This window comes from Myxocyprinus asiaticus, chromosome 23 (assembly GCF_019703515.2).
Source record: "Myxocyprinus asiaticus isolate MX2 ecotype Aquarium Trade chromosome 23, UBuf_Myxa_2, whole genome shotgun sequence".
Classification (NCBI taxonomy): Eukaryota; Metazoa; Chordata; class Actinopteri; order Cypriniformes; family Catostomidae; genus Myxocyprinus; species Myxocyprinus asiaticus.
Genome location: NC_059366.1, coordinates 7,509,588 through 7,535,831, shown reverse-complemented (window position 1 = coordinate 7,535,831; position 26,244 = coordinate 7,509,588). Strand labels below are relative to the sequence as shown.

The following is a 26,244-nucleotide window of genomic DNA, read 5'->3' as shown; positions in this document are numbered from 1 at the left end:
TGATGTACATAAACTGACCCCTTGTGAATGCAGATACTCCACAGTTTTAGTGATGGTACAGAGCACAGCTGAGGCCTCTCGTTCTGAGAAGCACTTCTGCCGCAGGATCCGGTCCAGCAGCTCTCCACCTCTCATCAGCTCCATCACCAGATACACAAACTTCCCATCATCATAGACCTGCGGCACACAGCACAACAGTTAAGCACCTTTCACTGACAGACATCAGCAGAGCAGCGGGAGCCCGAGAAGGCTTATACAACCAGAAGACAACGTGTGAAACTGGATCAATTATAATGCAGTTTAAAACTGAAGTGTCATATTTCCGATGTTAAAACAGCTTAATGTGCAGAGACAACTAAAATTAAGCCATTTGAAGGTTGATTTCCCTAAAAAAAGTTAAAATGCTGTAGTTCTGGGGTGCTTTTGAAATATTGCTCTCTTTCTTTAAGCATCCCAACCAACCCCACACAGCAACATTGACTCAACCAATGGCATGAGTTTGGGCGGGACTATCTGTTTGTCTGGCTGATTGCAGAAACCATGATTAATTTTATAACAATTTAAAATATAATCTGCATGCACAGTAAACAAAGTTTTCATGACACAAGTTTTTGTATGTTTTAATAAAAATTTTATTTAATAAAACTAGTCATAAGCATATTTCCGGCATGTTTTATTTATTATTAAAGAAACGTACATTTCACCCAAGGCCCGTTCAAGTCCTCGGTACACACATGCTTATTACTTCCGGGATCGGCACTTTCATCTGTTTTTGGTTCTTTTTGAGTCAGACACGACCGAAAGCACGGACTTCCGTTTCAGCATCTAGATTTGATTCGTTCATTTAGAACAGATTCTTTGGTTCAATAACTGGTCTAGAAACTCATAAGAGCTGTCTAGCCTGTATGAGTCCAAATCGTTCATTTCAAACTCAGTCTCAGGCTACTAGTCATCTGCTTTTAGTGTTGTTTTAGTATGTTGATGCTGATACATGAAAGTTAATGAAATTCAGATTTATTTCAAACATTCATCACAGTTAGCTGCGCAATTCATTAAGTAGCCTATAATTAAAAAATACAAACAGTAATATAATATAGTACATTATAATCGAGTAAAAATTCCTACTTACGTCTCGAGACCTTCATTTGCCAATTTTTTTTTTTTTTCAATAATTCAAAATTAGGCGGGGCCTGGGTAGCTCAGCGAGTATTGACGCTGACTACCACCCCTGGAGTCGCAAGTTCGAATCCAGGGCTTGCTGAGTGACTCCAGTTTGGTCTACTAAGCAACCAAATTGGCCCAGTTGCTAGGGAGGGTAGAGTCACATGGGGTAACCTCCTCATGGTCGCGATTAGTGGTTCTCGCTCTCAATGGGGTGCGTGGTAAGTTGTGCGTGGATCGTGTAGAGTAGCATGAGCCTCCACATGCTGTGAGTCTCTGTGGTGTCATGCACAATGAGCCACGTGATAAGATGTGTCAATTGACGGTCTCAGAAGCGGAGGCAACTGAGATTTGTCCTCCGCCACCCGGATTGAGGTGAGTAACCGCGCCACCACGAGGACCTAGTAAGTAGTGGGAATTGGGCATTCCAAATTGGGAGAAAAGGGGATAAAAAAACAAAACAAATAATAATAATATTTCAAAATTAGCACAGAAACAAACATCTGTAGGTTTACAAATGTTTTATTCAGATACTGCCATTAACGTCCCAACACATCGAGGTAATCCTCGGCAAACTTCGATGGGCTCATTTGGTTCTTTTTAAACCGGACAGTTTGACGTGCTGCATAGCCAGTGCAAGTGATCCAGCTGTGCATCTTGTGTCATCAACCTGGAACAAAAGTTCGATTCAGTTCGATTTTGTAAACCGGCTGGGCCGGTTACTTGCTGAAAATCGGCTCAAAAGAACGATTTGTTCAAGAATCGGACATCACTAATTCCATTAGGTGATGCAAGTGACACACTTCAGCTTTAACATGCTAAGATTCTTCAGATTCAGATTTCAAAATTATATTTGTTTAGTGTGCTCACAACATTCTGTAGGTGAGGTTCAGACTAGTATATCCCCCTTGGAAAAACTATTTGTGACAAATTTGTAGTAAATATGCATCACTTTTTATGAGTATAAAAATTCAGTGAAAATGGCATTTCTGTCTTTTTCATGGTGTTACTCACATCTTTGAGAGTTATGATGTTTGGGTGCTGGCCGTATCGCAGAAGGATCTCTATCTCTTCAGATGGGTCCTTCTTGGCTCTGTCAATAATCTGAAATGAAGTGGGCTGGTCACAGCGGTGTTTAAAAAAGCTTTAGACTAACACTGAATGATGCTGTCCTATATGGCTGCTTCTGCTGCTTACTAAACAAGACTTTGTCAGACAAAAATCTGTTTTGGACCCAGGATGTTTTTAGAGACTTACTTTGACTGCATATTCCACACTGGTAATTCTGTGGACACAACGCTTGCACACCGAATACGCTCCAATGCCGATATCCTCCTTTAACTCGTAGCCGTCAGTGAAATGGATGTTGTTGCCATGAAGTTGCTGCAATTAAATATCAACAGATCTGATTATACTGATTACTAAATATTTACATTCAGTGGCCCAAATGTGTTTGGACACTTAAAGATGCACTGAGTATCTTTTTGTTTGTGTCATCCTGGACTTAAAGTGTCACCTAGTGGTGTGGATGCAGAAACATTCAAAATCAATAGTTTTCAGTTACAGATGCCATTGTAGAAATTCACTATTCACAACCAGCCATGATTAATTTAATCCAAGAGGGAAAGTTTCCAATAACAAGACGGTTACTGAGATTAAGAGAGTAGTATTCAGCTGGTCATGTGATTCTAAAATGGCAGCCCCCATGAGGGCGCCCCTGCCCCATGAAGAATAAAAGAGCTTTTATAAGGTTACTGATATGACAAAAGTCCTCATCTCTTGTGAGTGGTCATGATTTTATACATACGTATGTTTCAAAATTACAATTAATTTCTTTAGAAGTAAAACTTTTTAATGGGGGGAAAAAGGAGTGCACCTTTAAGACACACATAAAAGTGTCTGAATGTCATTGCATTAGATCAAAATAAATAAATAAATCAAAGCAATCTAATTATTTTCTCTCTCTCTCTCTCTCTCTCTCTCTCTCTCTTTTCTAGAACAATTTTGCACATTCAGTACAGTATATATATATTTTTAATTAACAAGTTATACCATATTTCTCATATATTCTTCATTGCTTTGTAAGAGTGCATAGAGATATACATATACAACAGACATACAGTGCATGACACAAATGCACATAACTGACAGCATCAGGTGAATGAAACGTCTCACGAAAGCAATTCACATCACAGGTTTAGCAATCTTCCAGAAATAGCTGCACTCATGCATGTTCATGAGCGCTATCAGAGGAAGTAAATATTGTATGCAGGGCAGATGCCACATCACATCAGAATGATCTAGACAACAGCACTGCAGAGCAGATATCCACTTCTGTCAGACACATAGGGGCCCGTATGATCCCACCAATCAATACATCTCAACCCAGACACTTCAATAAACCACCTCTTCAGGTAAGAACCATCTGGCAGAATTAGTTCAGCTTATGTAATATGGCACTCTTTTTACTTCTGATTTTGTGCACCCAACAGTGGTTCCCCGAGGAATAGCTCTGAATCGACTGTGTGCACAGCCAGACCAAGGTTAACTTACTACTGTAATAGTTTCAATTGCAGTGGGGTCCTAAAGACTGAGATCACATTGGAAAATCTGGGATTTTTTCATTTAAACTTGGAATTAAAGCTTTAGGATATTGATAAAAATAAAATAAAATATAAACAAATGACATAAAAAAATAAATAATATAAATAAAATAAAAACATTTAAGATTCTGCAAGATTATAAAGTGACTAATCAAATTTAAGCAAATTTGTGATATTGACCATGTAAACTTCATGCCAGTTCGAGTGCACCCTGTCATTAAATTAAAAGGGTGACATAACCAAATACTAAAAAATTCTGAAATTCATGTTTTTTATTTTATTTTTCAGTTCAAATGTTTCCTCAAATTGGTATGCTGATCATCGAAGTTGTAATGAAAAATGCAAATTGGAAGCATCTTCACTTGTGGTCTCAGACTTCATTGTATGTTATATAGTGACTGTCATGACATGGAGACCACCACGGTCAAACAAGCTTGAAACACAGGAGAAGATTTATTTATTTATTTTTATCTTTAAAGATAAGATCACGGGGCCATGCAACACAGCCAACATTGTAAGCGGTTGTCAGGACTTTGCTATGTGGTTGCTTGGATGTTGTGGGTTGTTGCCGGATGTTGCTATTTGGTTGCAAGGGTTTTGTAGGTGATTTCTAGGGTGCTGTGGGTGGTTGTCAGGACTTTACTATGTGATTGCAAGTGTTTTGTGGGTGCTTGCTAAGGTGTTGTAGGCTGAGCCGGCCCTGCCTAATGAGCGACATGTGGCTGCATAGGGCCCCCGCTGCCACCAGGTGCCCCTCTACCACTGGTTCAGTATAGCCAAATAATTATTTGCAATAGGTGAAAATAACACTGGGCACAGAGACCAGCTACTGTATATGCATGCCAATAGTCCGATTGAACCTGTCAAAACTATTAAAAATACTGCATACGCTTTGAAGAAAAGACATGGAGAGATAAGTATGTGAATTTGACCCCCCTCAACCTGAGATCTGATATGGCGTCATTAGTAAAACAGCCAGTTAGATGTGTGGGCGATCTGGGTTTCAGTCCACCTTTTGCCTATTACAGTATTCTATCCCCTTATTTATCTATGTAATTGAAGACATACAGTACACGCCATCGGAAAGTTACTTATTTTAAATTAAAATGAACACAAAGGGTTTAAATAAAGTGTCTAAAGGGACTGTGAAATCACTGAAAATGAACGCGGCTTTTTCATCGTGATCACTAAAGGTTAGGCAGTGCAGAGAAGGGGGTGGACGGGCGCACACACACCTTTCCCGTTATGAAACGTGTGGTTGATGGCTTTTTCTAGAGGCTCGGCATCTCATGGGCCCGCGGAATGAGGGTTGTGGTAACACGTTTACTGGACCTGAAGAAGCTCGCTCTAAAGCCGCTCTTGGCATTTGAAGACAACAGTGACGAGGAACCATTATGTGACACATCAGGTGCATTTCTTCCCGCTGCCAGTGATGTAGTTAAGTTCCGTCACAATTGCCTGCTTATTAGATTTAACACTGTTTTATTATACACCAGGGTGCAAATACCATATGCCACTGTTTAGCAAGTGTTCTGTACCATACCTTAATTTGGTAATTTAATTCTTTTTTATTCATTTGCACAGAATTTAATTAAATATATCTATTAATTTGTGCATGAGATGTGTGACTGGTTAGTTAAAAAAAAAAAAAAAAATTGTTCTTTCTTTTTTGCACTTTTGAAATAGTGGTTGCTAGGGTGTTGTGTGTTGTTGCCAGGGCATTGGTAAGTGGTTGCAAAGGTTTTGTAGGTGGTTGCCAGGGCATTGCTATGTGGTTGCTAAGTAGTTGTGGGTGGTTGCCAGGACTTTGCTATTTGATTGCAAGGATGATTTGGGTGGGTGGCAAGGGCAGTGTGGGTGGTAGCGGGGTGGTTGCTAGGATGTTGTGGGTTGTTGCCAGGGTGTTGCTCTGTCATTGCAAGGGTGTTGTGGGTGATTGCAAGGGCGATACCAGGCGTTTTCTAGGTTGTTACGGGTGGTTGCCAGGACTTTGCTATGTGGATGCTAGGGTGTTGTGGGTGGTTGCCAGGATGTTGCTATGTGATGGGCATTTGCAGAATGGTTGCTAGGATGTTGTGGGTTGTTGCCAGGGCATTGCTATGTGGTAGCAAGGTGTGGTGAGCAGGACGTGGCCGAGCGGCGTCTGGGCAGAGTGGTTACAAGGGTTTTGAGGATGGTTCCTAGAGTGTTGTGAGTGGTTGCCAGGACTTTACTATGTAGTTGCTTGGGTGTTGTGAGTAGTTGCCAGGGCGTTGCTATGTGGTTACAAGGATTTTGCGAGTGGTTGCCTGGACGCTGTTATGTGGTTGCTAGGTAGTTGTGGGTGGTTGCCAGAACGTTCATATGTGGTAGCAAGGATTGCGTGGGTATTTGAAGAACGGCTGCTAGGATGTTGTGGATTGTTGCCAGGGCATTGCTATGTGGTAGCAAGGGTTTTGTGGATGGTTCCTAGGGTGTTGTGAGTGGTGGCCAGGACTTTGCTATGTAGTTGCTTGGGTGTTGTGAGTGGTTGCCAGGGCATTGCTATGTGGTTACAAGGGTTTTGTGGGTGGTTGCCTGGACGCTGTTATGTGGATGCTAGGAAGTTGTGGGTGGTTGCCAGGACATTGCTATGTGGTAGGAAGGATTGTGTAGGCATTTGCAGAATGGTTGCTAGGATGTTGTGGGTTGTTGCCAGGGCATTGCTATGTGCTTGCAAGGGTTTTGTGGTTGGTTCCTATGGTGTTGTGGGTGGTTGGACTTTGCTATGAGGATGATAGGGTGGTGTTGTTGGTTGCAAGGGTGTTGCTATGTGGTTGCAGGTGTTTTGTTGGTGATTGCTGTGTAGTTGAAATGGTGTTGTGGGTGATTGTAAGGGCATTGGTGAGTGATTGCAAGGGTTTTGTGGGTGGTTGCCAGGGCATTGCTATGTGGTTGCTAAGGTGTTGTAGATGGTTGCTTGGATGTTGTGGGTTGTTACCAGGATGTTGCTATTTGGTTGCTAGGGTTTTGTCGGTGGTTGCTAGGGTGCTGTGTGTGGTTGTCAGGACTTTCCTATGTGATTGCAAGGGTTTTGTTGGTGGTTACTAGGGTGTTGTAGGTAGTTGTCAGGACAATGCTAATTGGTTGCTAGGGTGTTTTGGGTGGTTGCCAGGGCTTTGCTATGTGATTGCAAGGGTTTTGTGGGTGGTTTCTAGGGTGTTGTGGGTTGGTGCCAGGGCATTGGTAAGTGATTGCAAGGGTTTTGTGGTTGGTTGCCAGGGCATTGCTATGTGGTTGCTAAGTAGTTATGTGTGGTTGCCAGGGTGTTGCTATGTGGTTGCTAAGTAGTTGTGTGTGGTTGCCAGGACTTTGCTATTTGATTACAAGGATGATTGGGTGGGTGCCAGGGTGTTGCTATGTGGTTGCCAGGGTTGTGTGGGTGGTAGCGGGGTGGTTGCTAGGATGTTGTGGGTTGTTGCCAGGGTGTTGTTCTGTGGTTTCAAGGGTGTTGTGGGTGATTGCTAGGGTGATACTAGGTGTTTTCTAGGTTGTTATCGGTGGTTGCCAGGAGTTTGCTATGTGGATGCTAGGGTGTTGTGGGTGGTTACCAGGACATTGGTATGCGATAGCAAGGACTGTGTGTGCATTTGTAGAATGGTTGCTAGGATGTTGTGGGTTGTTGCCAGGGCATTGCTATGTGGTTGCAAGGGTTTTATGGATGGTTCCAAGGGTGCTGTGAATGTTTGCCAGGACTCTACTGTGTTATTACAAGGGTTTTGCAGGTGGTTGCCAGGAAGCTGTTATGTGGTTGCTAGGTAGTTGTGAGTGGTTGCCAGGACGTTGCTATGTGGTGGAAAGGATTTTGTGGGTATTTGCGGAATGGTTGCTAGGATGTTGTGGGTTGTTGCCAGGGCATTGCTATGTGCTTGCAAGGGTTTTGTGGTGGGTTCCTATGGTGTTGTGGGTGGTAGGACTTTGCTATGAGGATGATAGGGTGGTGTTGTTGGTTGCCAGGGTGTTGCTATGTGGTTTCAAGGGTTTTATTGGTGGTTGCTGTGTAGCTGCAATGGTGTTGTGGGTGCTTGCAAGGGCATTGGTGAATGATTGCAAGGTTTTTGTGGGTGGTTGCCAGGGTGTTGCTATGTGGTTGCTAAGTAGTTGTGGGTGTTTTCTAGGACTTTGCAGTGTGGATGCAAGGGTGTTGTGGATGGTTGCCAGGTCGTTGCTATGTGCTTGCAAGGATTTTGTTCATGATTGCTGCATGGTTGCTAGATTGTTGTGAGGTGTTGCCAGGACTTTGCTATGTGGTTGCTAGGGTGCTGTGGGTAGTTGCTAGGTGGTTTCTTACCAATCAGCAATTATTCTGAGAAGTATGATGGTATATAATGTGCAAAGGGTTTAATATGTCTAATATATCGAGACTGAGGTGTCATTCATGTTTGTGGCACGAACAGGAATGGACCAGTCCTGCTCACCTGTACAATAGGGTTCACAGAGTTTAGCTTGGTCTCGGCCAATGGTGGTTCTTGACCCAGGTTAGAGGCCACAAAGCTGAAGCCACGGAAGAGCTGGTGGGCGTTTGCACTGGCCGGAACACAGGGCGAATCTGCAGACACAAACACACACACACACACACACACACACATTTAGAAAGGCAACAAGGACACAGTCTCTCTTTGAATGGAAACTCACAATTGATCCCCTCTGAGCATTGGAATTGACTGTGTCCACTATGTGGTGGTGCCCGAGGCCTCCTGGTAAACAGGTTCTGCAATGGCAACTCACTCTAATTAATTTTTGCACTCTCCCCACACTTGTTGGGCACAGGCTGTTATGTAAGTCTCTCTGTCTCACACATTGCCTCTCATTCTGTGAGAATATGAGAATGATCTATTCCAAACTTTGAATGATTCTTCAAACCATTCATCAAATAAAATACCATATGGTTTCACTCTTGCAGAGCAACTAATAGTTGAAGTTGTTAAGCTACTAACCTAAAGTTGAAATGTGCCATTTTTTCCAAGTTAAAATACTTTTCCTTATTCAAGCCTAATATGAAGTGACAACTATAAGTAAGCCATTCGTAGGTTGATTTCACCAAAAAAAGTGCAACGCTGTGCCTCTATAGATATCAGAACATTGCACTGTTTGTTTGAACATCCCGACCAGTCTGACACAACAACATTAGCACGACCAATGGCCAAAGTTGACAAAGTAGCAGATGAGTAGCAGTTGACGAAGTATCTTCCCAACACTGGAGTTTTACAGGCATAATCCGCAAATCAACATAAATTCAGTATCTGGCACCTGTTGGTGTGCGGGATGTGAACTCTGGGTCAAAATGGAAGGTGTCCTCTGGTCGGCCCACTGCTGGTTTAAACGGAGGCTTGATTTCACGTCTATATAACTTCTGTTAACAGATAAGAAAGAAATATAAAGTAAAACCATAGGTTATAATCTACACTATTAAAGACACACACACTTATGTTGAGGGTTACATGTGATCTATACATATTTGGTGTTTGGAACTCACATTCCAGTCTATTGTTGCAAAAAAGATATGCCGTTTGATTTCTTCCACTCCATCAGGTCCTGCGCCTGCCGAACAATCAGAGGACAGCCAATCAGATAACATGATGTATGGAAATATTTTGTCATTCTATACAGTATGAAAGGCTTCATAAAGCAAATGTCTCATAAAATCCATCTGTCACCTATTTGAAGGATGAGATTGCCTTGAAACATATTCTGTCATTGAGTCAGGCTAGTGCTGAAAGCACCTCCTCGAATATCCTTTGTGCTTTCTTGCCATAGCTAACCTTTTAAATATGAACATAAATGAGCTATTTATTTCTGGAACCCTATTGTTGCTCTACATTGCCTGACCACAACCACATGTCTTATACATGGTTATCTTTCACTTTAGCTTTCAGTGTGTACATGGTCATAAGTGAGTGAGTTGGGATCTGAGTGGGGATGCACAGCTAATCTGAGAAATTAAGCCGCAGTCAACACAAGGTGTCGGTTTCATTTCTCTCTGCCTTATAAATTATGGATAAAGTGATTCACCCAGCTAAATTCAATCTCAGCTTTGACAAACATTCAATAGCAGTGGCTGGATCTGACTGCAGTCATTAGCTCAGGAAATCATCTACTCTGACTTGAAATGAAAATCTTCCCCACCACTGCTGTCAAAATAACAATGCTTTAAAAGACGCAACATTGTGACCAAGAACAACATGTGATACATTTCTTTTTCCATGTATTTCATTTTGTTTATACTATCCCTGCTCAAAGAAACAGCTTAAATCAGCCTAATGTGGTTTGCTGGCATTAGCTGTCCACGAGTTTGGTTTCCACTGCACAGGCTGGTCTAGTTTGATGGTTTTAGAGGGTTTTGGGTGACCAAATGGCCAATTAGCTAAAGTGGCTGAGCACCAGCTTGGCCAGGCTAGTAGACCAGCATAAACCAGCTAAGACTAGAGAACCACCTAAGCCTGATTTAAAGTAATAGTTGACCCAAAAATAAAAAAGCTGTCCAAATGAAGAAATCCACTTTGAAAGTATCATAAAATGATCCATATGACTTGTGTGCTATATATTCCAAGTCTTCTGAAGACATACGATAACTTTGTGAGAAGAGGAGACATTAATTTTAGCATTATTGTTCTTTTTAGAAGGTTGATTCTTAGGGCCCTGGACAGACAGAGGGCAGCAACACAATCCCCGAGTATTTTCCTGCATGATTTTGTTATAAATGACCACTTCGCAAAGGTTAGCTAAAATGAAGACTGTTCTTACTTGATAATAAAAGATGATCTAATGTGGGATCCCCCTTTAGACGTTCAGTGGTTTATCCCAAAAGCACTTTTTCAGCGCAAAATGAGCTTCCCATTTGTAAAGTCATGGTGCGATTTGCTCTGGACGAGACACAAACCAGGCTTGACTGATTCATACTGTGCACTAAACAGCGTGGCACGGACCACAAACATGAATTAAAACAATATTTTTCTATTTTGAAGCACTAGTCAAAATGTCAAACATCTCATAAGGACCTGACATTTTGAAACAGTACTGATGAGGAAAAGACGAGAAAACAGTGTGTGCCATTACTGTAGTAACACCAACTGACAGATATGATTTGAAAGAAATGTTATAAATACATATTAAAACTATGAAAAGTGAAGCAGTTAGTTTTACTATAACAAATGCAGTATTAATTGCAGATTTTAAATGTTTAGGCTGTTTTTTTTTCTTAACAAAATACTATAGCTTGTTTTATAGAAACCATAATTGCACTGACCTACTCAAAAATGATGAGCCATCCATGGTCAAATCTGTGGTTATTCTTACAAATGAAAAAAGTAAAATCAAGGGCTTTAAAGTCTGGACCTCTATGAATGTTGGACTGGGCCAAGCTATCAGTTTTCCACCTGTATAAAATATCTGTTCTGTAACTGTTCTAATGCTCTCTGATTGTAGGGGGAATCTGCTTTTGTTTACCTTGACTAAAATCAACATTTAAAACATAAAAATCCAATATTTCCATTAGAAATGCAGTCCCAACTCACTAAAATGACATGATCGTATATGTTCATTTATTGTAGTTATTTCTATTAAATGCATTAAGTTATTTAAATGAACTTTTCAAACTTAAATTTGTTTTTAGTGTCTCTTATTGAATGTGCAATCAAGGTAATGTTCACATTTTTTAATAATGATAATTTACGTTCGGGTTGCGATGAGATGGGGGCCCAGAGTGCAAAGTCAAAACGGTACACCTGCATGTATTTATACAATTATCAGGGAAATGAAAACAAACATGTTGAAAAAAATTGATCATGACAGATATTTTACAACTGAGTACGTCAGTGACAGAAGATTGCTTGTAGCACAACCTCCGTTTGGGAAATTTTATAAAATAAAATGTATATTTATTATAAGAAAAGAACAATAAATGCAATGAAGGTTCATTAAAATGTAACAAGAATAAAACAAAATTAAGAGCAAAGACATAAAATTCATATTTTAAAAGATACTTCAAGTAAATAATTTAGGGGTTCAGCTGACAAAAAAAGATTAAGAAACCTTGATCTAACCCATTATTATTACTTTGGTTGGAATAACCTAATTTGTCAAGTAAATTTAGTCAGATTATATTGTTTTTCTTAATTAAATAAAACCAGTTCATTTAAATATTACCACATAAGGCACATTTTTTAGGTTACATAAATTTTTTTTATATATATATATATACACAGTGAATTACTCTGATATATTTATGGTGTTCTTTTTTTTTTTTTTTTTTGTTACTTTGAAGCTTGATAGACTTATTCCCCTTTCACTTTCAATATATGGAAAAGAGTGACCAATACATTCTTCAAAAACTCAGCTTTTTATTTAGTCGTGTTTGGAATGACCCAAGGGTTAATGAATAAATAAATGACAGAATTTTCATCTGTGGATGAACGATTTCTTTAAGTTAGTCTTTTGGGCAGCAATGGAGGGCAGCTGAATATCATATCATACTTGTTGGGTGAAAAGCGGCATTGGTGTTATATGGTGACCTACCCAATCTATTAGATGGGTTTCTTTTAAATAGAGCCCGCAATAAACTCTGGACTTCTGGGCTTAGGAACTGTGGCATGCCCAGTTTTGCCCTGTGAAATAGAAAATAAAGCGTTAAATTTGTTATTTGTTTCTAAAATTAATCGAGACTGTGATGCAAAGCCATAAACATCACAAATCATTTTGACAGACACATTTGTGAGGAGAACTTTAGAATCGCAAATCTTTAAAGGGATAGTTCACCCAAAATGACAATTCTGTCATAACTCGCCCTCACCTTTACAACAGTTTCAGTCGCCACTCACTTTCATTGCATCTTTTTTTTTTTTTCACACAGTGAAAGTGAATGGTGACTGAAGCTGTCAGTCCATAACATCAGTTCCAAATGTTGTGTTCCATGGATTAAATGAAAGTCTTACAGTTTTGAAACAACATGAGGGTGAGTAAATTATGTCAGAATGTTTAGTTTTGGGTGAACTATCCCTGTTCAAAAACCTAGCCTGTTAGAAAATGCACAAATACAACATTAAATCTTACTTGAGAATAAGTGCCATGGTCTCTTTGCGGTCTTTGCCTTGAAATGGCAGGGATCCAGTCAGCATTTCAAACTGGGGACAGTAACAGAAACATCAGGCTTTGGTCAAGCAAGTTTATATACGGACAATACAATAAGAAGTGTATATTCAGCACCGTTTCACAGTAACATTACACACTGAAACCAAATCTGCATCCTCTCAGCGTGCTCACTCTTATGTAACCATTTTCCCCGTGAGTGAATCATTTTAAGTCTGGGTTATTCTGTGGATACTTGGAAATGAGCCAGCTCTCTGTTAAATGGACTGTTGCTTTTATACAACAATCTCACAGTTTTAATAGAGAGATGGACATGGAATTGGATTCACCACACGTTGATAGAGACAAATCCAATTTACGCTTATCAACAGTCAAAAGTGATCATACTGTAACTCGGTAATGATAATGTAATGATAATCTATCATTTAGTTCCAATCAACACTCAAAATGTCCTTTCAAACCTTTAAAAGGGGAAATATTGTGAGGAATTAAATTAATTTGATGATTTGTGAAAACAACTTTCAGAGCTCAAAACTTCCACCCTAGTCCAAAAAGATCATTAACAAAACCAAGCTGCTAAACTAACCTGGTCTCATAGTGAAAACGTGACTCTATATACATTTTTGCAAAACTTCTTATCGTGTCTCCAGGTACAATTTCATGCAGTTTCCAGGTGAAAAGAACACTAGAGGCGCTACAACAATTGTGTGTTTTATTCCTTTTCACTCAAATCATGACTTTAATGCCATATCTTTTGAAAAACAATGCATTTTAATGCTTGTATCATAGACCCACCTACATATATACACTTATTCCAAGATGATTAGCTTGCACGGTAGCTCACCTGATCGGGCGATGGACTTGGAGTTAAAGGACCGCAGTTCAAGACCAGCCATGAACTCAAGCTGACATGTGACATTACAGAATCATAGAAGTGACACAAAATGATGTGGTTGCTTCAGAAAATGTGCTTTTTCATTTGCTTCTGCATTTTAAAACACTATTGCTTAGGTTTAGCCATTGATTAAGTAAGGATGTCTTTTTTATCATCTCATTTATATTTTAAAATACTATTGGTTAGGTTCAGGCAAAAGTTTTACGTTAGGGAGGTATGTTTTAAAAACATCCATTTAAAATTCACCTTAAAACAGTGTCTGAATAAGAAACAATTTTACTCGCTTTTGGCGCCCCCAGCTGGACATTTCACTGGAAAACTGCAGCCAAATGTGTTATACAGCACGTATATTTTGAATTGCAAAAATGTTGTCATGTTCACCTAAACTTCATGAGACCAGGCTGGCCAAAATGACTCGTGAACTTCGGCAATTTTCCAACACCTATTATCTGTTCAACATTGGCCATCTTGTTTCTGGCCGAGGTCTTGATACTTCTAATCGAGCACCTCCTTCAAAAGTTAATTCGCTTCAACAGATGCTGAGTCAATTGCTGCAGAGGGAATGAGAATCCTCAGAGGATGAACCCTCATCTAGATGTAATTACCAGAAACTGCTCAAGGCAATAAAAAAATCTTTCAGGCATCTTTTAAGAATAAATGGAAAAATCTTTCCCATAGTGCAGCAACAAGATGATCCACTGTTATGCCATCTTGTAAGGAAGCGTCCTGTCAATGAATCACTTTTAGAACTAATGCCAAGTGTTTATGCAGCGATCAGTGTCAGTGTTTTGTTAGCGACACAAAAAGTAAGCAACTCTGATGTGTTCCATTCAAAGTCAGATATGGGATACTTGATATCTCCAACTTTAGACCATAAAGCAGTTTCAAGAGCCTGACACTGGGAAGATGAAGAATAAGGAAAGAAAATGGCAACGCTACCGTCAGGGGTGTAAAAAGTACTCGTAAATTATACCTAATTGAAAGTATGGATACTGAGTAAAAATTTTACTCAATTAAAAGTCAAAGTATCTAGCCAGAAACATACATGAGTGAAAGTAAAAAAGTACCACATTAAATTGTACTTAAGTATTAAAAAAAAGTAAAAGTAACAAATTGAAAATTTCCTTGGTGAGTGGGAGACAAAGGAGATATTTCATCTTAAAAAAATAATTAACTAAGGTAAGGCCTAGGGCTGGGTATTGATACAGATTTCCCGATTCGATTCCGATTCACAAGCTCTTGATTTGATTTGATTTCGATTCTATATCAATTCATATGGGTATATTATTTCAGTTTTATTGTCCCTTTTGCTTACATATGAAAGACATTCTCTCTCAGCCAATTCTGTGCATTATACAGGGGACCTTCTAACTAGGTACATCACAAAAATATTAATTTTACTACTTAAATTTGATTCGTTTTTCATCATTTGTCACATTTTAGCTATTTAAAACTGAACAAATCAATTTATTTAATCAATAAATATGATACTATATTGCATATATTATATTGTGTTACATGTTTATTGTTTAATAGCATAATTTGTACTATTCACAGGAATTTACATTGAGTTGTTGAACACATGCTAAAACCCAGTACTGTCTCTTTAAGAAAACCCAGCATTTCTGTAAAAAGCCTCTGTAAATGAGTGAAAGTTAACAAGAGACACAAATGTGCTATGCGTAATTACATTTACAATTACACAACACGCCATACTGTGTATTCAGGGTATACATTTTATTTCAATTTATAGTTTGTGTGTTCCCTAGGAATCGAACCCATGATCTTGGCTTTGTGAGCACCATGCTCTACCAGTTGAGCTACAGGAACCTTGGACACTTGTGTTTGGACACACACGGAACAACTTTTACCCTTAACATGCAGTGAAAGGATCTCGCTGCTGAATACTCCACCACTATACTACACAATCACTGGTGAGTGAAATCTAAACTTTTACCAGCCAGTTGATAAATATATACATTTTTAGTCATATAGAGTGAAATATGGTTGCAAATGTGAGTGATTTCCTCTCATTGTAATAGAGTAAAAAATCGATCCATGGCTTTTGAGAATCGATATCCAATCGACATTAAGTCTTGGAGGACTAAATAACATTTAACTTAAACTGAGCATCAGTGCAATTCGATTGGTTTGTTAGTATTACGGTAAGATGGAAGAAAATGATCTGCAAAAATGTAACAAGTACTTTTCAAGTCTAAATAAAATTGTAAGGTTTAAAAAGTACTATTTATTCTTTTAAAATGTAATTAAGTAAAAGTACAGGTGTTCAGTTTAAATTGCACTCGAGTAAAGTACAAACCTCCAAAAATAGAACTTAAGTATAATAATGAAGTATAATTTCTCAAGTATTTTACACCCCTGGCTACCATAAGCTTGGCACATGTTTGACTGCCAACAAAGAGGTCTCTTTGCAGAGCATAAACAATGCTATACAATGCTAGCAATTGTTCTGCAGGTGTAAAATTATCACGAGAGATGATCATTTACCGTATTTTTACACTTCTGTCTCTGCAAACAGTTGCTAAACAAGTTTTATTATTATTAATGTTGGAACTTTGCAACACTGATACTTTTGATTTGCTTAAAAATGAATGTTCATCATAAACTGTGCACATCTCTTAGTGTGATGTCATATAGCTGCATCTTATCGAGTTTATCATATTTTCGCACAACTTTAAAGTTGGAAGTTCGATTTGGAGTTCTATTGTACCTTAACAAGAAGGAAGCAGGGCTATTATAGTTTTTAATTTTTAATTTAGTCTATTTTATTTTCAATTTGCCCTTTCAGTTTAGTTTAGTTTTCATCAGTTTTTACTCTGTGACTGTTAATTTCAGTTCAGTTTTAGGATTTTAGGGCTACCAAATGTACTGCGTTAACTGATGTTTAAAAAGTTACATTTCTCAAGACCATCTAGTGTTATTGCTATTTAGTGCCATTTTCATGTTTAATGAAAGTGGGTTGTGAAGGTTAAAAATGTTGTAATATACTGTGTATCACACACTAAAACTAAATTAATAGTAGAACTTAAAATTAAAGTTCAGTTTGTAAAGGGTTTACATAGGGGTTCGATAATGACTAATAAGTCATTTACAAATGCATTATAATTATCATTGATATGCAGTTATAACAACATGCATAAAAAGGCGACATTCATGACATTTTATATCACATGTTATAAATGCTTAATAACACTTATTCAACATTAGTAACCCATGAAAATATACCTTAATGTAAATATGAAGCATTTATTAAGGAAACATTTATTAAGCCAACAAATGTCACCATTGTACATAAAGTTGGTTTAATGGTCATCAGGCTTTATTACATGATATCCTGTATGCTGTGAATGAGCAGGAAGAGCTGAAATGTGTGTTTGCAGAGGATTTTGGTAACTAGGACTAGTTAAGTTGAGACACTGTTCAGAGCAGCACTATTCTTTTGACATCAATGTGAAAAAGTGAGTCAAGACATGTAAACACAAAGCAGACTGTAGCAAAATGACATAATTCCTCATTTTAAGCTCACTATAATAGTTGATTTTTGCTCCATTGTGACATAAATCATAAATCATACATTTTGACTAATATAAGTATGAATAACAGTATTTATTAAGCATTTATAACATATAAGTTTTAAAACAACTTATAAGTCATTAACGAACCCCTTTATAAACCCTTAACAAAGGGAACAGTAATGTAAAGTGTTAACCAATTAATTAGGGGTCATTTTTATTTCATTTTAGTTTGTTTTGCAGTAATGAAATGTATTATTAATTTAATAAAATGTACTAAACATAATTTAGTTTAGTTTTCATTCTATACAATTATGTTTCATAATTTATTTCTCTTAACGAAAGGGTTGTCATTTAGTTTTCTTTTTAGTTTTTGTTAAGGATTATAAAACGGGTAAAAATTGAACTAAATATGTAGCTACAACCACATTATCCTTCAGCCCCAGGCTAATCCTACGTGCTTGTAACACTAAACCACCGTAGTGCTCACGTAGCTGACTTGATCTTCCAAAATCTGCAAGGACACTTACCATTAACACACCAAAAGACCACCAGTCAGCACTTTGAGTGTGACCCCCTCTATTGACCACCTCTGGGGCCATATACTCAATGGTCCCGCAGAATGAGTACGCTCGTTTGTCATGGTCGATCGCCTCTTTGCTCAGGCCAAAATCTGAGAGAGCACAGAAGATATTAAACCATCAATACAGCATTCGGCCATTGACAAATCTAGAGATTTGGACCTTATGGCGAAAGCAAATGACCAAAATTTTGCTCACCTGTGATCTTTATATGGCCTTCTTCATCAAGGAGAATGCTGGAAAGACAAAACAACAGTGAATTAAAGAATATATTTCATTTCTATATTACATCATACAGAGCAGCTACAGCTATACAGGTGCATGGGGCTGACAAGATTAGGGATATATTTTCTTTATGAATGCACTTGTGTAGTGTGCTTAGGGTTGCCTTTGCCTATACGTCATTAATCATCTATGGCAGGTCTCAAAACAGTGTGTTCTTAAGAGATATAGAGAGCTCTGCCGATACCCGCTCTCACGACACCTCCCTTTTCACCTTCTAAGACAAGAGTCACAAGGAATATGTTTCTCTCTTGTACTGTACAGTGCATCCCTTTCATTATTTCCTGCAATTAATCTTTCAAAAGAGACAATTCAGTGTACGGGTGCACCTGGTTTTGAAGTATTGTTTGAATAGATGTAGAAAAGCACAAGCTGAGAGGGCATTGCGATAAGTGGGAGCAATAGGTATGACTGTATTAGCAGAACAGTTCACCCAAAACTAAGAATTTTGTCATCATTTATTACACTCATGTCGTTCCAAACCCGTATGTTGTTATTTTTTTCTGTGGTACTTAAAAGGAGCATATACAACGAATCCTTCAATCCTTCTTTTCCATACAATGACAGTTCATAGCGACTGTACCTGCATTTTTACAAAATGATATTTTATGTGCCTTGTTACGTATCACGACAGTTCATTTCCTGGAGAAATGAACAGTGGAGGCCTGAAGAGCAGATATTTTATTTTTATTAGAAATTTTTATGGAAAACAAGACAAAAATACTGATAAAAAGAATAATTGTTGCAGCATGCGCTGCACAGAAAAAAATACAGTAGCATGCGGATTGGAATGACACGATGGTGGGTAAATAATGACATCATATTTATTTTTGGGGGAACTATAACCTTAAGGAAATGGAAATTGTTCATAACATGGGTAAAGGCTTTGACAATCACTGTGAAAACAGCATAGGGACACAAAACAGCTGTTGTAACTGTACCAAAAAAACAGGAACAGCACGGGGAGTTCTCTGGGTTGTTGCATTACCCAGTCTGAACCTCTGAATTATGACTGTAATTACATGAGATTTTCACCGAGTTCCCTCAACTCTAATCCAGACGTGGATTATACGATGCTTGAAAATACAAGATTAAAGCTTTCCTGAACATTTCGTCCAATCATGGATCTACTGAGGTTAACAACACAAGGGCATTCTAGTGGCCTTACAGGCATAATGTCACAATCTAAGGTGCGTAAATTGCTTACAATGTAACAATGTTGAAGCTCAAATTTTTGTTTTTGCTGAGCAAAATCTGTCGCTATTTAACAGATTTAAAAAAATATTTTTTTTTTTTCAAAGTAATTTATGAATCTTGGCCCACTCATCTGTGCAGAATTGTTGTAATTCAGCCACACTGGAGGGTTTTCGAGCATGAACTGCCTTTTTAAGGTCATGCCACAGCATCTCAATAGGATTCAGGTCAGGACTTTGACTAGGCCACTCCAAAGTCTTCATTTTGTTTTTCTTCAGCCATTCAGAGGTGGACTTGCTGGTGTGTTTTAGATCATTGTCCTGCTGCAGAACCCAAGTTCGCTTCAGCTTGAGGTCACGAACAGATGCCCGGACATTCTCCTTCAGGATTTTTTGGTAGACAGCAGAATTCATGGTTCCATTTATCACAGCAAGTCTTCCAGGTCCTGAAGCAGCAAAACAGCCCCAGACCATCACACTACCACCACCATATTTTACTGCTGGTATGATGTTCTTTTTCTGAAATGCGGTGTTACTTTTACGCCAGATGTAATGGGACACACACCTTCCAAAAAGTTCAACTTTTGTCTCGTCAGTCCACAGAGTATTTTCCCAAAAGTCTTGGGGATCATAAAGGTGTTTCCTGGCAAAAATGAGACGAGCCTTAATGTTCTTTTTGCTCAGCAGTGGTTTTCGTCTTGGAACTCTGCCATGCAGGCCATTTTTGCCCAGTCTCTTTGTTACGGTGGAGTCATGAACACTGACCTTAACTGAGGCAAGTGAGGCCTGCAGTTCTTTGGATGTTGTTGTGGGGTCTTTTGTGACCTCTTGGATGAGTCGTCGCTGCGCTCTTGGGGTAATTTGGTCGGCCGGCCACTCCTGGGAAGGTTCACCACTGTTCCATGTTTTTGCCATTTGTGGATAATGGCTCTCACTGTGGTTCTCTGGAGTCCCAAAGCTTTAGAAATGGCTTAATAACCTTTTCCAGACTGATAGATCTCAATTACTTTCTTTCTCATTTGTTCCTGAATTTCTTTGGATCTCGGCATGATGTCTAGCTTTTGAAGATCTTTTGGTCTACTTCACTTTGTCAGGCAGGTCCTATTTAAGTGATTTCTTGATTGAGAACAGGTGTGGCAGTAATCAGGCCTGGGTGTGGCTAGAGAAATTGAACTCAGGTGTGATAAACCACAGTTAAGTTATGTTTTAACAGGTGGGGCAAACACTTTTTCACACAGGGCCATGTAGGTTTGGATTTTGTTTTCCCTTAATAATAACAACCTTCATTTAAAAACTGCATTTTGTGTTTACTTGTGTTATCTTTGACTAATATTTAAACTTTTTTGATGATCTGAAACATTTAAGTGTGACAAACATGCAAAAAAATAAGAAATCAGGAAGGGGGCAAACACTTTTTCACACCACTGTGTGTGTATATATATATATATATATATATATATATATATATATATATATATACTGTGTATATATTATATACACATAAAAATGTTTTGCCAATATATAGGCTAACTGTAACAGGATGATTATTTAATATTGTATTGAGAAGTATCTAGAGATCGAACATTACTGTAATTATTTTTCTTGTTTTCGTGAGATAACTCGATAGAAATGTGATTTTTTTTTTCAGTTATTATGAAAAAGTTTATATAATTTTCTTAATTCTGACATTTTAAAAAACGTATGTATAGAGGAATTTATTATATAAATTTATTATAGAATTAAAAAGACTGGGTATGGGACAAACCAAAAAAAAAAAAATAAAACAATCTGGAAAACATAAACGTTCAACACTCTTAAAAAAGTCAGCAAAAAGTAAATAAAGGGACAGAAAAAAATAAAATAAAAAAAAAAAAAAAACGGGGCAGGAAAGTGAAGAATCATCCACATATTGTTTTTTGCAAATACAGTATATATAATAACTATTACAGGATGATTATATAACATTGTATTGATAAGTATCTAAAGGTAGAACATTACTGTCTTGTTTTCTTGAGATAACTTGATTTTCTTTTTTTTTTTTTCATGGTGAAAAATCTCGTGATCTTGAGAAAATAAGACAGAAATACATGGCTTCCATATGTTTGCAATTCCATTTGGTGACTTAATGAACTTGGAATCTCCATACAGTTCTCAGATGCTATTATTATCTCACAAATTCAGCTAAGATTTCTGACAGCTCCAGTTCCATACTGAAAATCAATAGATATGTGGATAGACTGCAGTTGAACTCCATCCATTCGTTTGGCTCTCCAATAAATCTTTTTTCCAACACATTATTGAGTCTGCCTAGAATTTTTTTTCCTGTCTTCGCATTAGCAACATCAGCTCAGTTTTAAAGGGGAAATTTGATGGTTGTTATTAACTGGTCTGTTGGGTCTTACTCACTTCTCTGGTTTGAGATCTCTGTAGATGATGCCCAGACTGTGAAGATGATCCAAGGCCAAGGCCAGTTCAGCCAAATAAAACTTCACATCCTCCTCGGTAAACATTACCTAGAGATAAACATATCATAAATAACTCATTTTTCATTTAGCTGACGCTTTCACCCAAGGCAACATACAGTCCATTTATAACAGAGACAGTCCGCTTGCAGAAACCTGAGGTTGAGTGTCTTTCTCATGGGCACTATAGTGATGAGAAATAAATGAAAAACATATTTACAGTAATATATTTACAATGGACACTGGCAGAAATAACCAAGAATATTCCATTAATGCAAAAGCTGACCAGTGGCAGATCTCCTATTAAACTGTTGGGCTGCTGCTATAAAAAGCATTTTTATAAAGCTCATTTTAACCAGCGGGAGATTTATTCAGATGTGCAGAGAGCAGAGAGTTGATTGGCGTAACAAGTTCCAGGAAGCAGAGCAGCATCTGCTGCAGCAAGATGAGAGATTTGAGCACCAGCGGTAATTAATTTACGACTCACTTCACAAGTGTGGTCCTGCGCAGAGAAGCTTGATTAAATCAAGAGTGCAAGTCTCTTGGTGGAAGTGCCCTAGCTTCTTCCTTAATTCACATACTTTACAGAGAAACTGAATTAGTGGCTACAATAAGAAGCTAATATGCCGAAGTTGGTCTTTTTTGTATAGTGCAATCAGGGTTGGTCTTTATGTACTATTGTGAGGAATGTAATGATTCTGTTTCATTAACAGTTCCATTGTCTTTAACTTGTTAAACAGTGTTTTGAGGGTGCAATAACTTTTGATGACCAATTCAAGAGCTTGAATGAATATTCAGTTCAGACATATTTAACTTCAGATAACTTCAGAAATTTAACCTCAGACAAGATAACTTTACCCCTCTCCACATCTGCCTTTTTGTACAGTAGGTCAATGGATAAATGCATGAAATTGCAATTGAATCAGCAATCAAATGCCAAATATGACTTGCTGGTCCAATGGTCAGATTCAAACTTTATGCGCTTTTCCACCATGGGCTCAAACGGTTGCCGTTGCTGAATCGTGCCTTTCCATACCAATTTGGGCTCGTTGGCACGGTCATGATTTCTTTTTTCAATGTGGTGCTGCAAAAACCGGATAAGAATGGACTGACTGAGCAAGAGACCAATCATGAGATGTGAATCACATCATTACAAACGTTTATTTTAAGCAAAAATGTATTTGAAAATCAGACAAAAAGACAAAAGTACAAGACTGTATACTCGACATCTTTAATGATAGAATGAACTACAATCCCATGAAGCATTGCGAATGATGAAACTGAATTAAAAACAATAAAAAAATAAAACAATTGATTTAAAGTAGTTGATTGCAAGTATACAAAAAAAAAATATATTTTAAAATTATTGCAAAATATACCGATATTCACAAATATATAAGTAGTTTGAGAGTGTAGGGAGAACGACTCAATTGCCAGTGCGTCATGCGAGTGGGCGGTCGCTGCAGAGCTCTTTTGGTGCGCTTTGTTCACGGCAACTCTTTGATTAGTGGATTTCCCCCCTCAGGATTATGGGTAGTGTAGTTCTTCACCAGAAATTGCACTATTAAACACATTTTTTTTTAAATGAAGTTGAAAAGATGAAAACGTAGACTGATGGATTCAATAGAGGAATATACCTTGGTAGGTCTGTCTTTAAAGATTCATAAGTTATCATTAATAACCAATTACCCTATGGAATTTTATATATATATATATATATATATATATATATATATATATATATATATATATGAGATTTTTAATTCCTGAAAAAGATGCGCTCTATAGAGTGGAGCAAGTAAGCTATGTGCATTACAGAACATCATCGCTGTTGCTTTCAACCACTGATAACAGCCAACGACCACTCAGGAAACTCAGTGTCATTTATTTTAACACACACAGAAACTAAATGAAAACCCCTGCTCAACAACTGGACATATTTCCTCTGTATTAGATACATCCCTGCCACAAGCGATTTCGTAAACACCTGTGGATTGAGCCACAGAGCCAAAGTGTTTCCACTTTTGTCGGGGGAATCAATCTGCCAATGGCTTATTTGTAGGAAACATTCACAAAGGCAGTGTTTGGGATTGACAACCATATTTACTAACAGTTATTAAACAGCTGCTGAAGGATTAATTATAGAAAGTGTAAATTATTTAAGCACTTTCTCAAATTTTTTCCAGAACTTTGAAGGCCCAAAAAGCATTTAAAAGGAGCATAAAAGTAATCCACATGACTCCAGTGGTTAAATCCATATCTTCAGAAGCAATATGATAAGTGTGGGTGAAAACAAATCACTATTTAAGTCTTTTATATATATATATATATATATATATATATATATATATATATATATATATATATATATATATATACACACTGTATATATATATATATAATCTCCACTTTCACTTTCACTTTCTTCTTCTTTTGTTTTTGGCGATTCACATTCTGGGCAAGAAGCAGAATTTATAATAAAAAAGGACTTAAATGTTGATCTGTTTCTCACCCACACCTATCATATTGTTTCTGAAGACATGGAGTCTAATGGATTATTTTTTTGCTGCCTTTATGTGCTTTTTGGAGCTTCAAAATTCTGATCACCATTCACTTGACCTACAGAGCTAAAAAATTATTTTAAAAATCTTTGTTTGTGTTCTGCAGAAGAAAGAAAGTCACACATCTGGGATGGGAGGGTGAGTAAATAATGAGAGGATTTTCATTTTTGGATGAACTGTCACTTTAAGGTAAAGTAGACACCCCGAACTGTCTGACTAAAGCAAGAAACAGAAAGACAATTTATGCAGCTGCTGATATACTGTATACTTGGGATGTGATTGACTGGCCTAGATGAACAAGCTCCTCCCGAACTTACATTTAGAACTTCATTTAATGCAGCCAAAATAACATAATTGTATTTATTTATTTTAAATGACACCAATTCTGAATGAGCACCCTTCCTGTGAATGATTGATCGTAGACGTGGTCCTGTCAGCATTCTGAAAATAGCTTACATACTCTGACCTTTTTTTTGACCTTTTTATTAAAAAGAACCCTACACCTACTCAACCCTTCAGTGTACAAGTCTTATGTGCAATACTGTGTGGGTGTTCTGTTTTCTTCTCTCTCTCTCTCTCTGTTTATACACACTGGACACTTTAACATCTTCGCTGCTACCCAGGCTCACCAGGAAAACACATATGTTTACATCTATATACATTTTCTGTGTATATTAAGTATTAACGTCCTAATAGCGATGTTCGTGCGGCACTTAATGCGCAGACCTCCGCTTTTAATTCCAGGAACGCGGAGGAGCATAAACAAGCCAGTTATGCACTCTGCAAAACTATCAGAGCAGCAAAACACCAGTACAGGGACAAGATTGAAGGACAGTTCAACACCACCGACTCTAGAAGCATGTGGCAGGGAATTAATATCATCACGGACTACAAAGTGAATAAAAACTCCTCCGTGAACACCGCTGCCTCTCTCCCGGATGAGCTAAATACTTTTTATGCTCGTTTTGAGGGAAATAACACTGCCCTCATGGAGAGAGCTCGCGCGGCCGAAGCTACAAAGGTTAGTTTACTCTCCGTCTCTGTAGCGGATGTAACCCGATCCTTCCGACGGGTGAGTATCTGTAAAGCCGCGGGTCCAGATGGCATTCCGGGCCACGTCATCAGAGCGTGCACAAACCAACTGGCTGGTGTTTTTATGGACATTTTCAACCTTTCCCTCTCCTTGTCTGTAGTCACCACATGCTTCAAAACGTCCACCATTGTGCCTGTACCAAAACAATCCAAAATCACTTGCTTAAATGACTGCTGTCCTGTTGCTCTGACCCCCATCATCAGCAAATGCTTTGAGAGGCTGATCAGAGATTACATCTGCTCTGTGCTGCCTCCCTCACTGGACCCATTGCAGTTTGCTTACCGCAACAACCGCTCCACTGATGATGCCATTGCATCCACAATACACACTGCTCTCTCCCACCTGGAAAAAAGGAACACTTATGTGAGAATGCTGTTTGTAGACTACAGCTCAGCATTCAACACCATAGTGCCCTCCAAGCTTTATGTGAAACTCCGGGCTCTGGGCTTAAACAGCTCGCTGTGCAGCTGGATCCTGGACTTCCTGTCAAGCAGACGCCAGGTGGTTAGAATGGGCAGCAACATCTCCTCATCACTGACCCTCAACACTGGAGCCCTGCAGGGCTGTGCCCTCAGCCCACTCTTGTATTCCTTGTACACACATGACTGTGTAGCAACACACAGCTCCAATGCCATCATTAAGTTTGCTGATGATACGACGGTGGTAGGTCTGATCACTGACAATGATGAAACAGCCTACGGAGAGGAGGTGCATACTCTGACACGCTGGTGTCAGGAGCACAACCTCTCCCTCAAGGTCAGCAAGACCATGGAGATTG

General features: G+C 38.4%; 1 protein-coding gene across 1 annotated transcript in view; it reads right to left on the bottom strand.

Annotated features, from left to right (window-relative positions):
• Positions 1-26,244, bottom strand: part of LOC127413923 (ribosomal protein S6 kinase alpha-2) — a 58,257-nt gene that overhangs the window by 9,635 nt on the left and 22,378 nt on the right. Inside the window, exons 6-16 of the mRNA XM_051651495.1 lie at positions 21,757-21,863; positions 18,074-18,111; positions 17,825-17,967; positions 12,831-12,901; positions 12,297-12,385; positions 9,259-9,323; positions 9,033-9,135; positions 8,201-8,331; positions 2,419-2,544; positions 2,176-2,265; positions 19-177 (exon numbers count right to left, since the gene is read on the bottom strand). Coding sequence (XP_051507455.1) covers positions 19-177; positions 2,176-2,265; positions 2,419-2,544; positions 8,201-8,331; positions 9,033-9,135; positions 9,259-9,323; positions 12,297-12,385; positions 12,831-12,901; positions 17,825-17,967; positions 18,074-18,111; positions 21,757-21,863 — 1,122 coding nt within the window. The remainder of the gene's footprint in view (positions 1-18; positions 178-2,175; positions 2,266-2,418; positions 2,545-8,200; positions 8,332-9,032; positions 9,136-9,258; positions 9,324-12,296; positions 12,386-12,830; positions 12,902-17,824; positions 17,968-18,073; positions 18,112-21,756; positions 21,864-26,244) is intronic.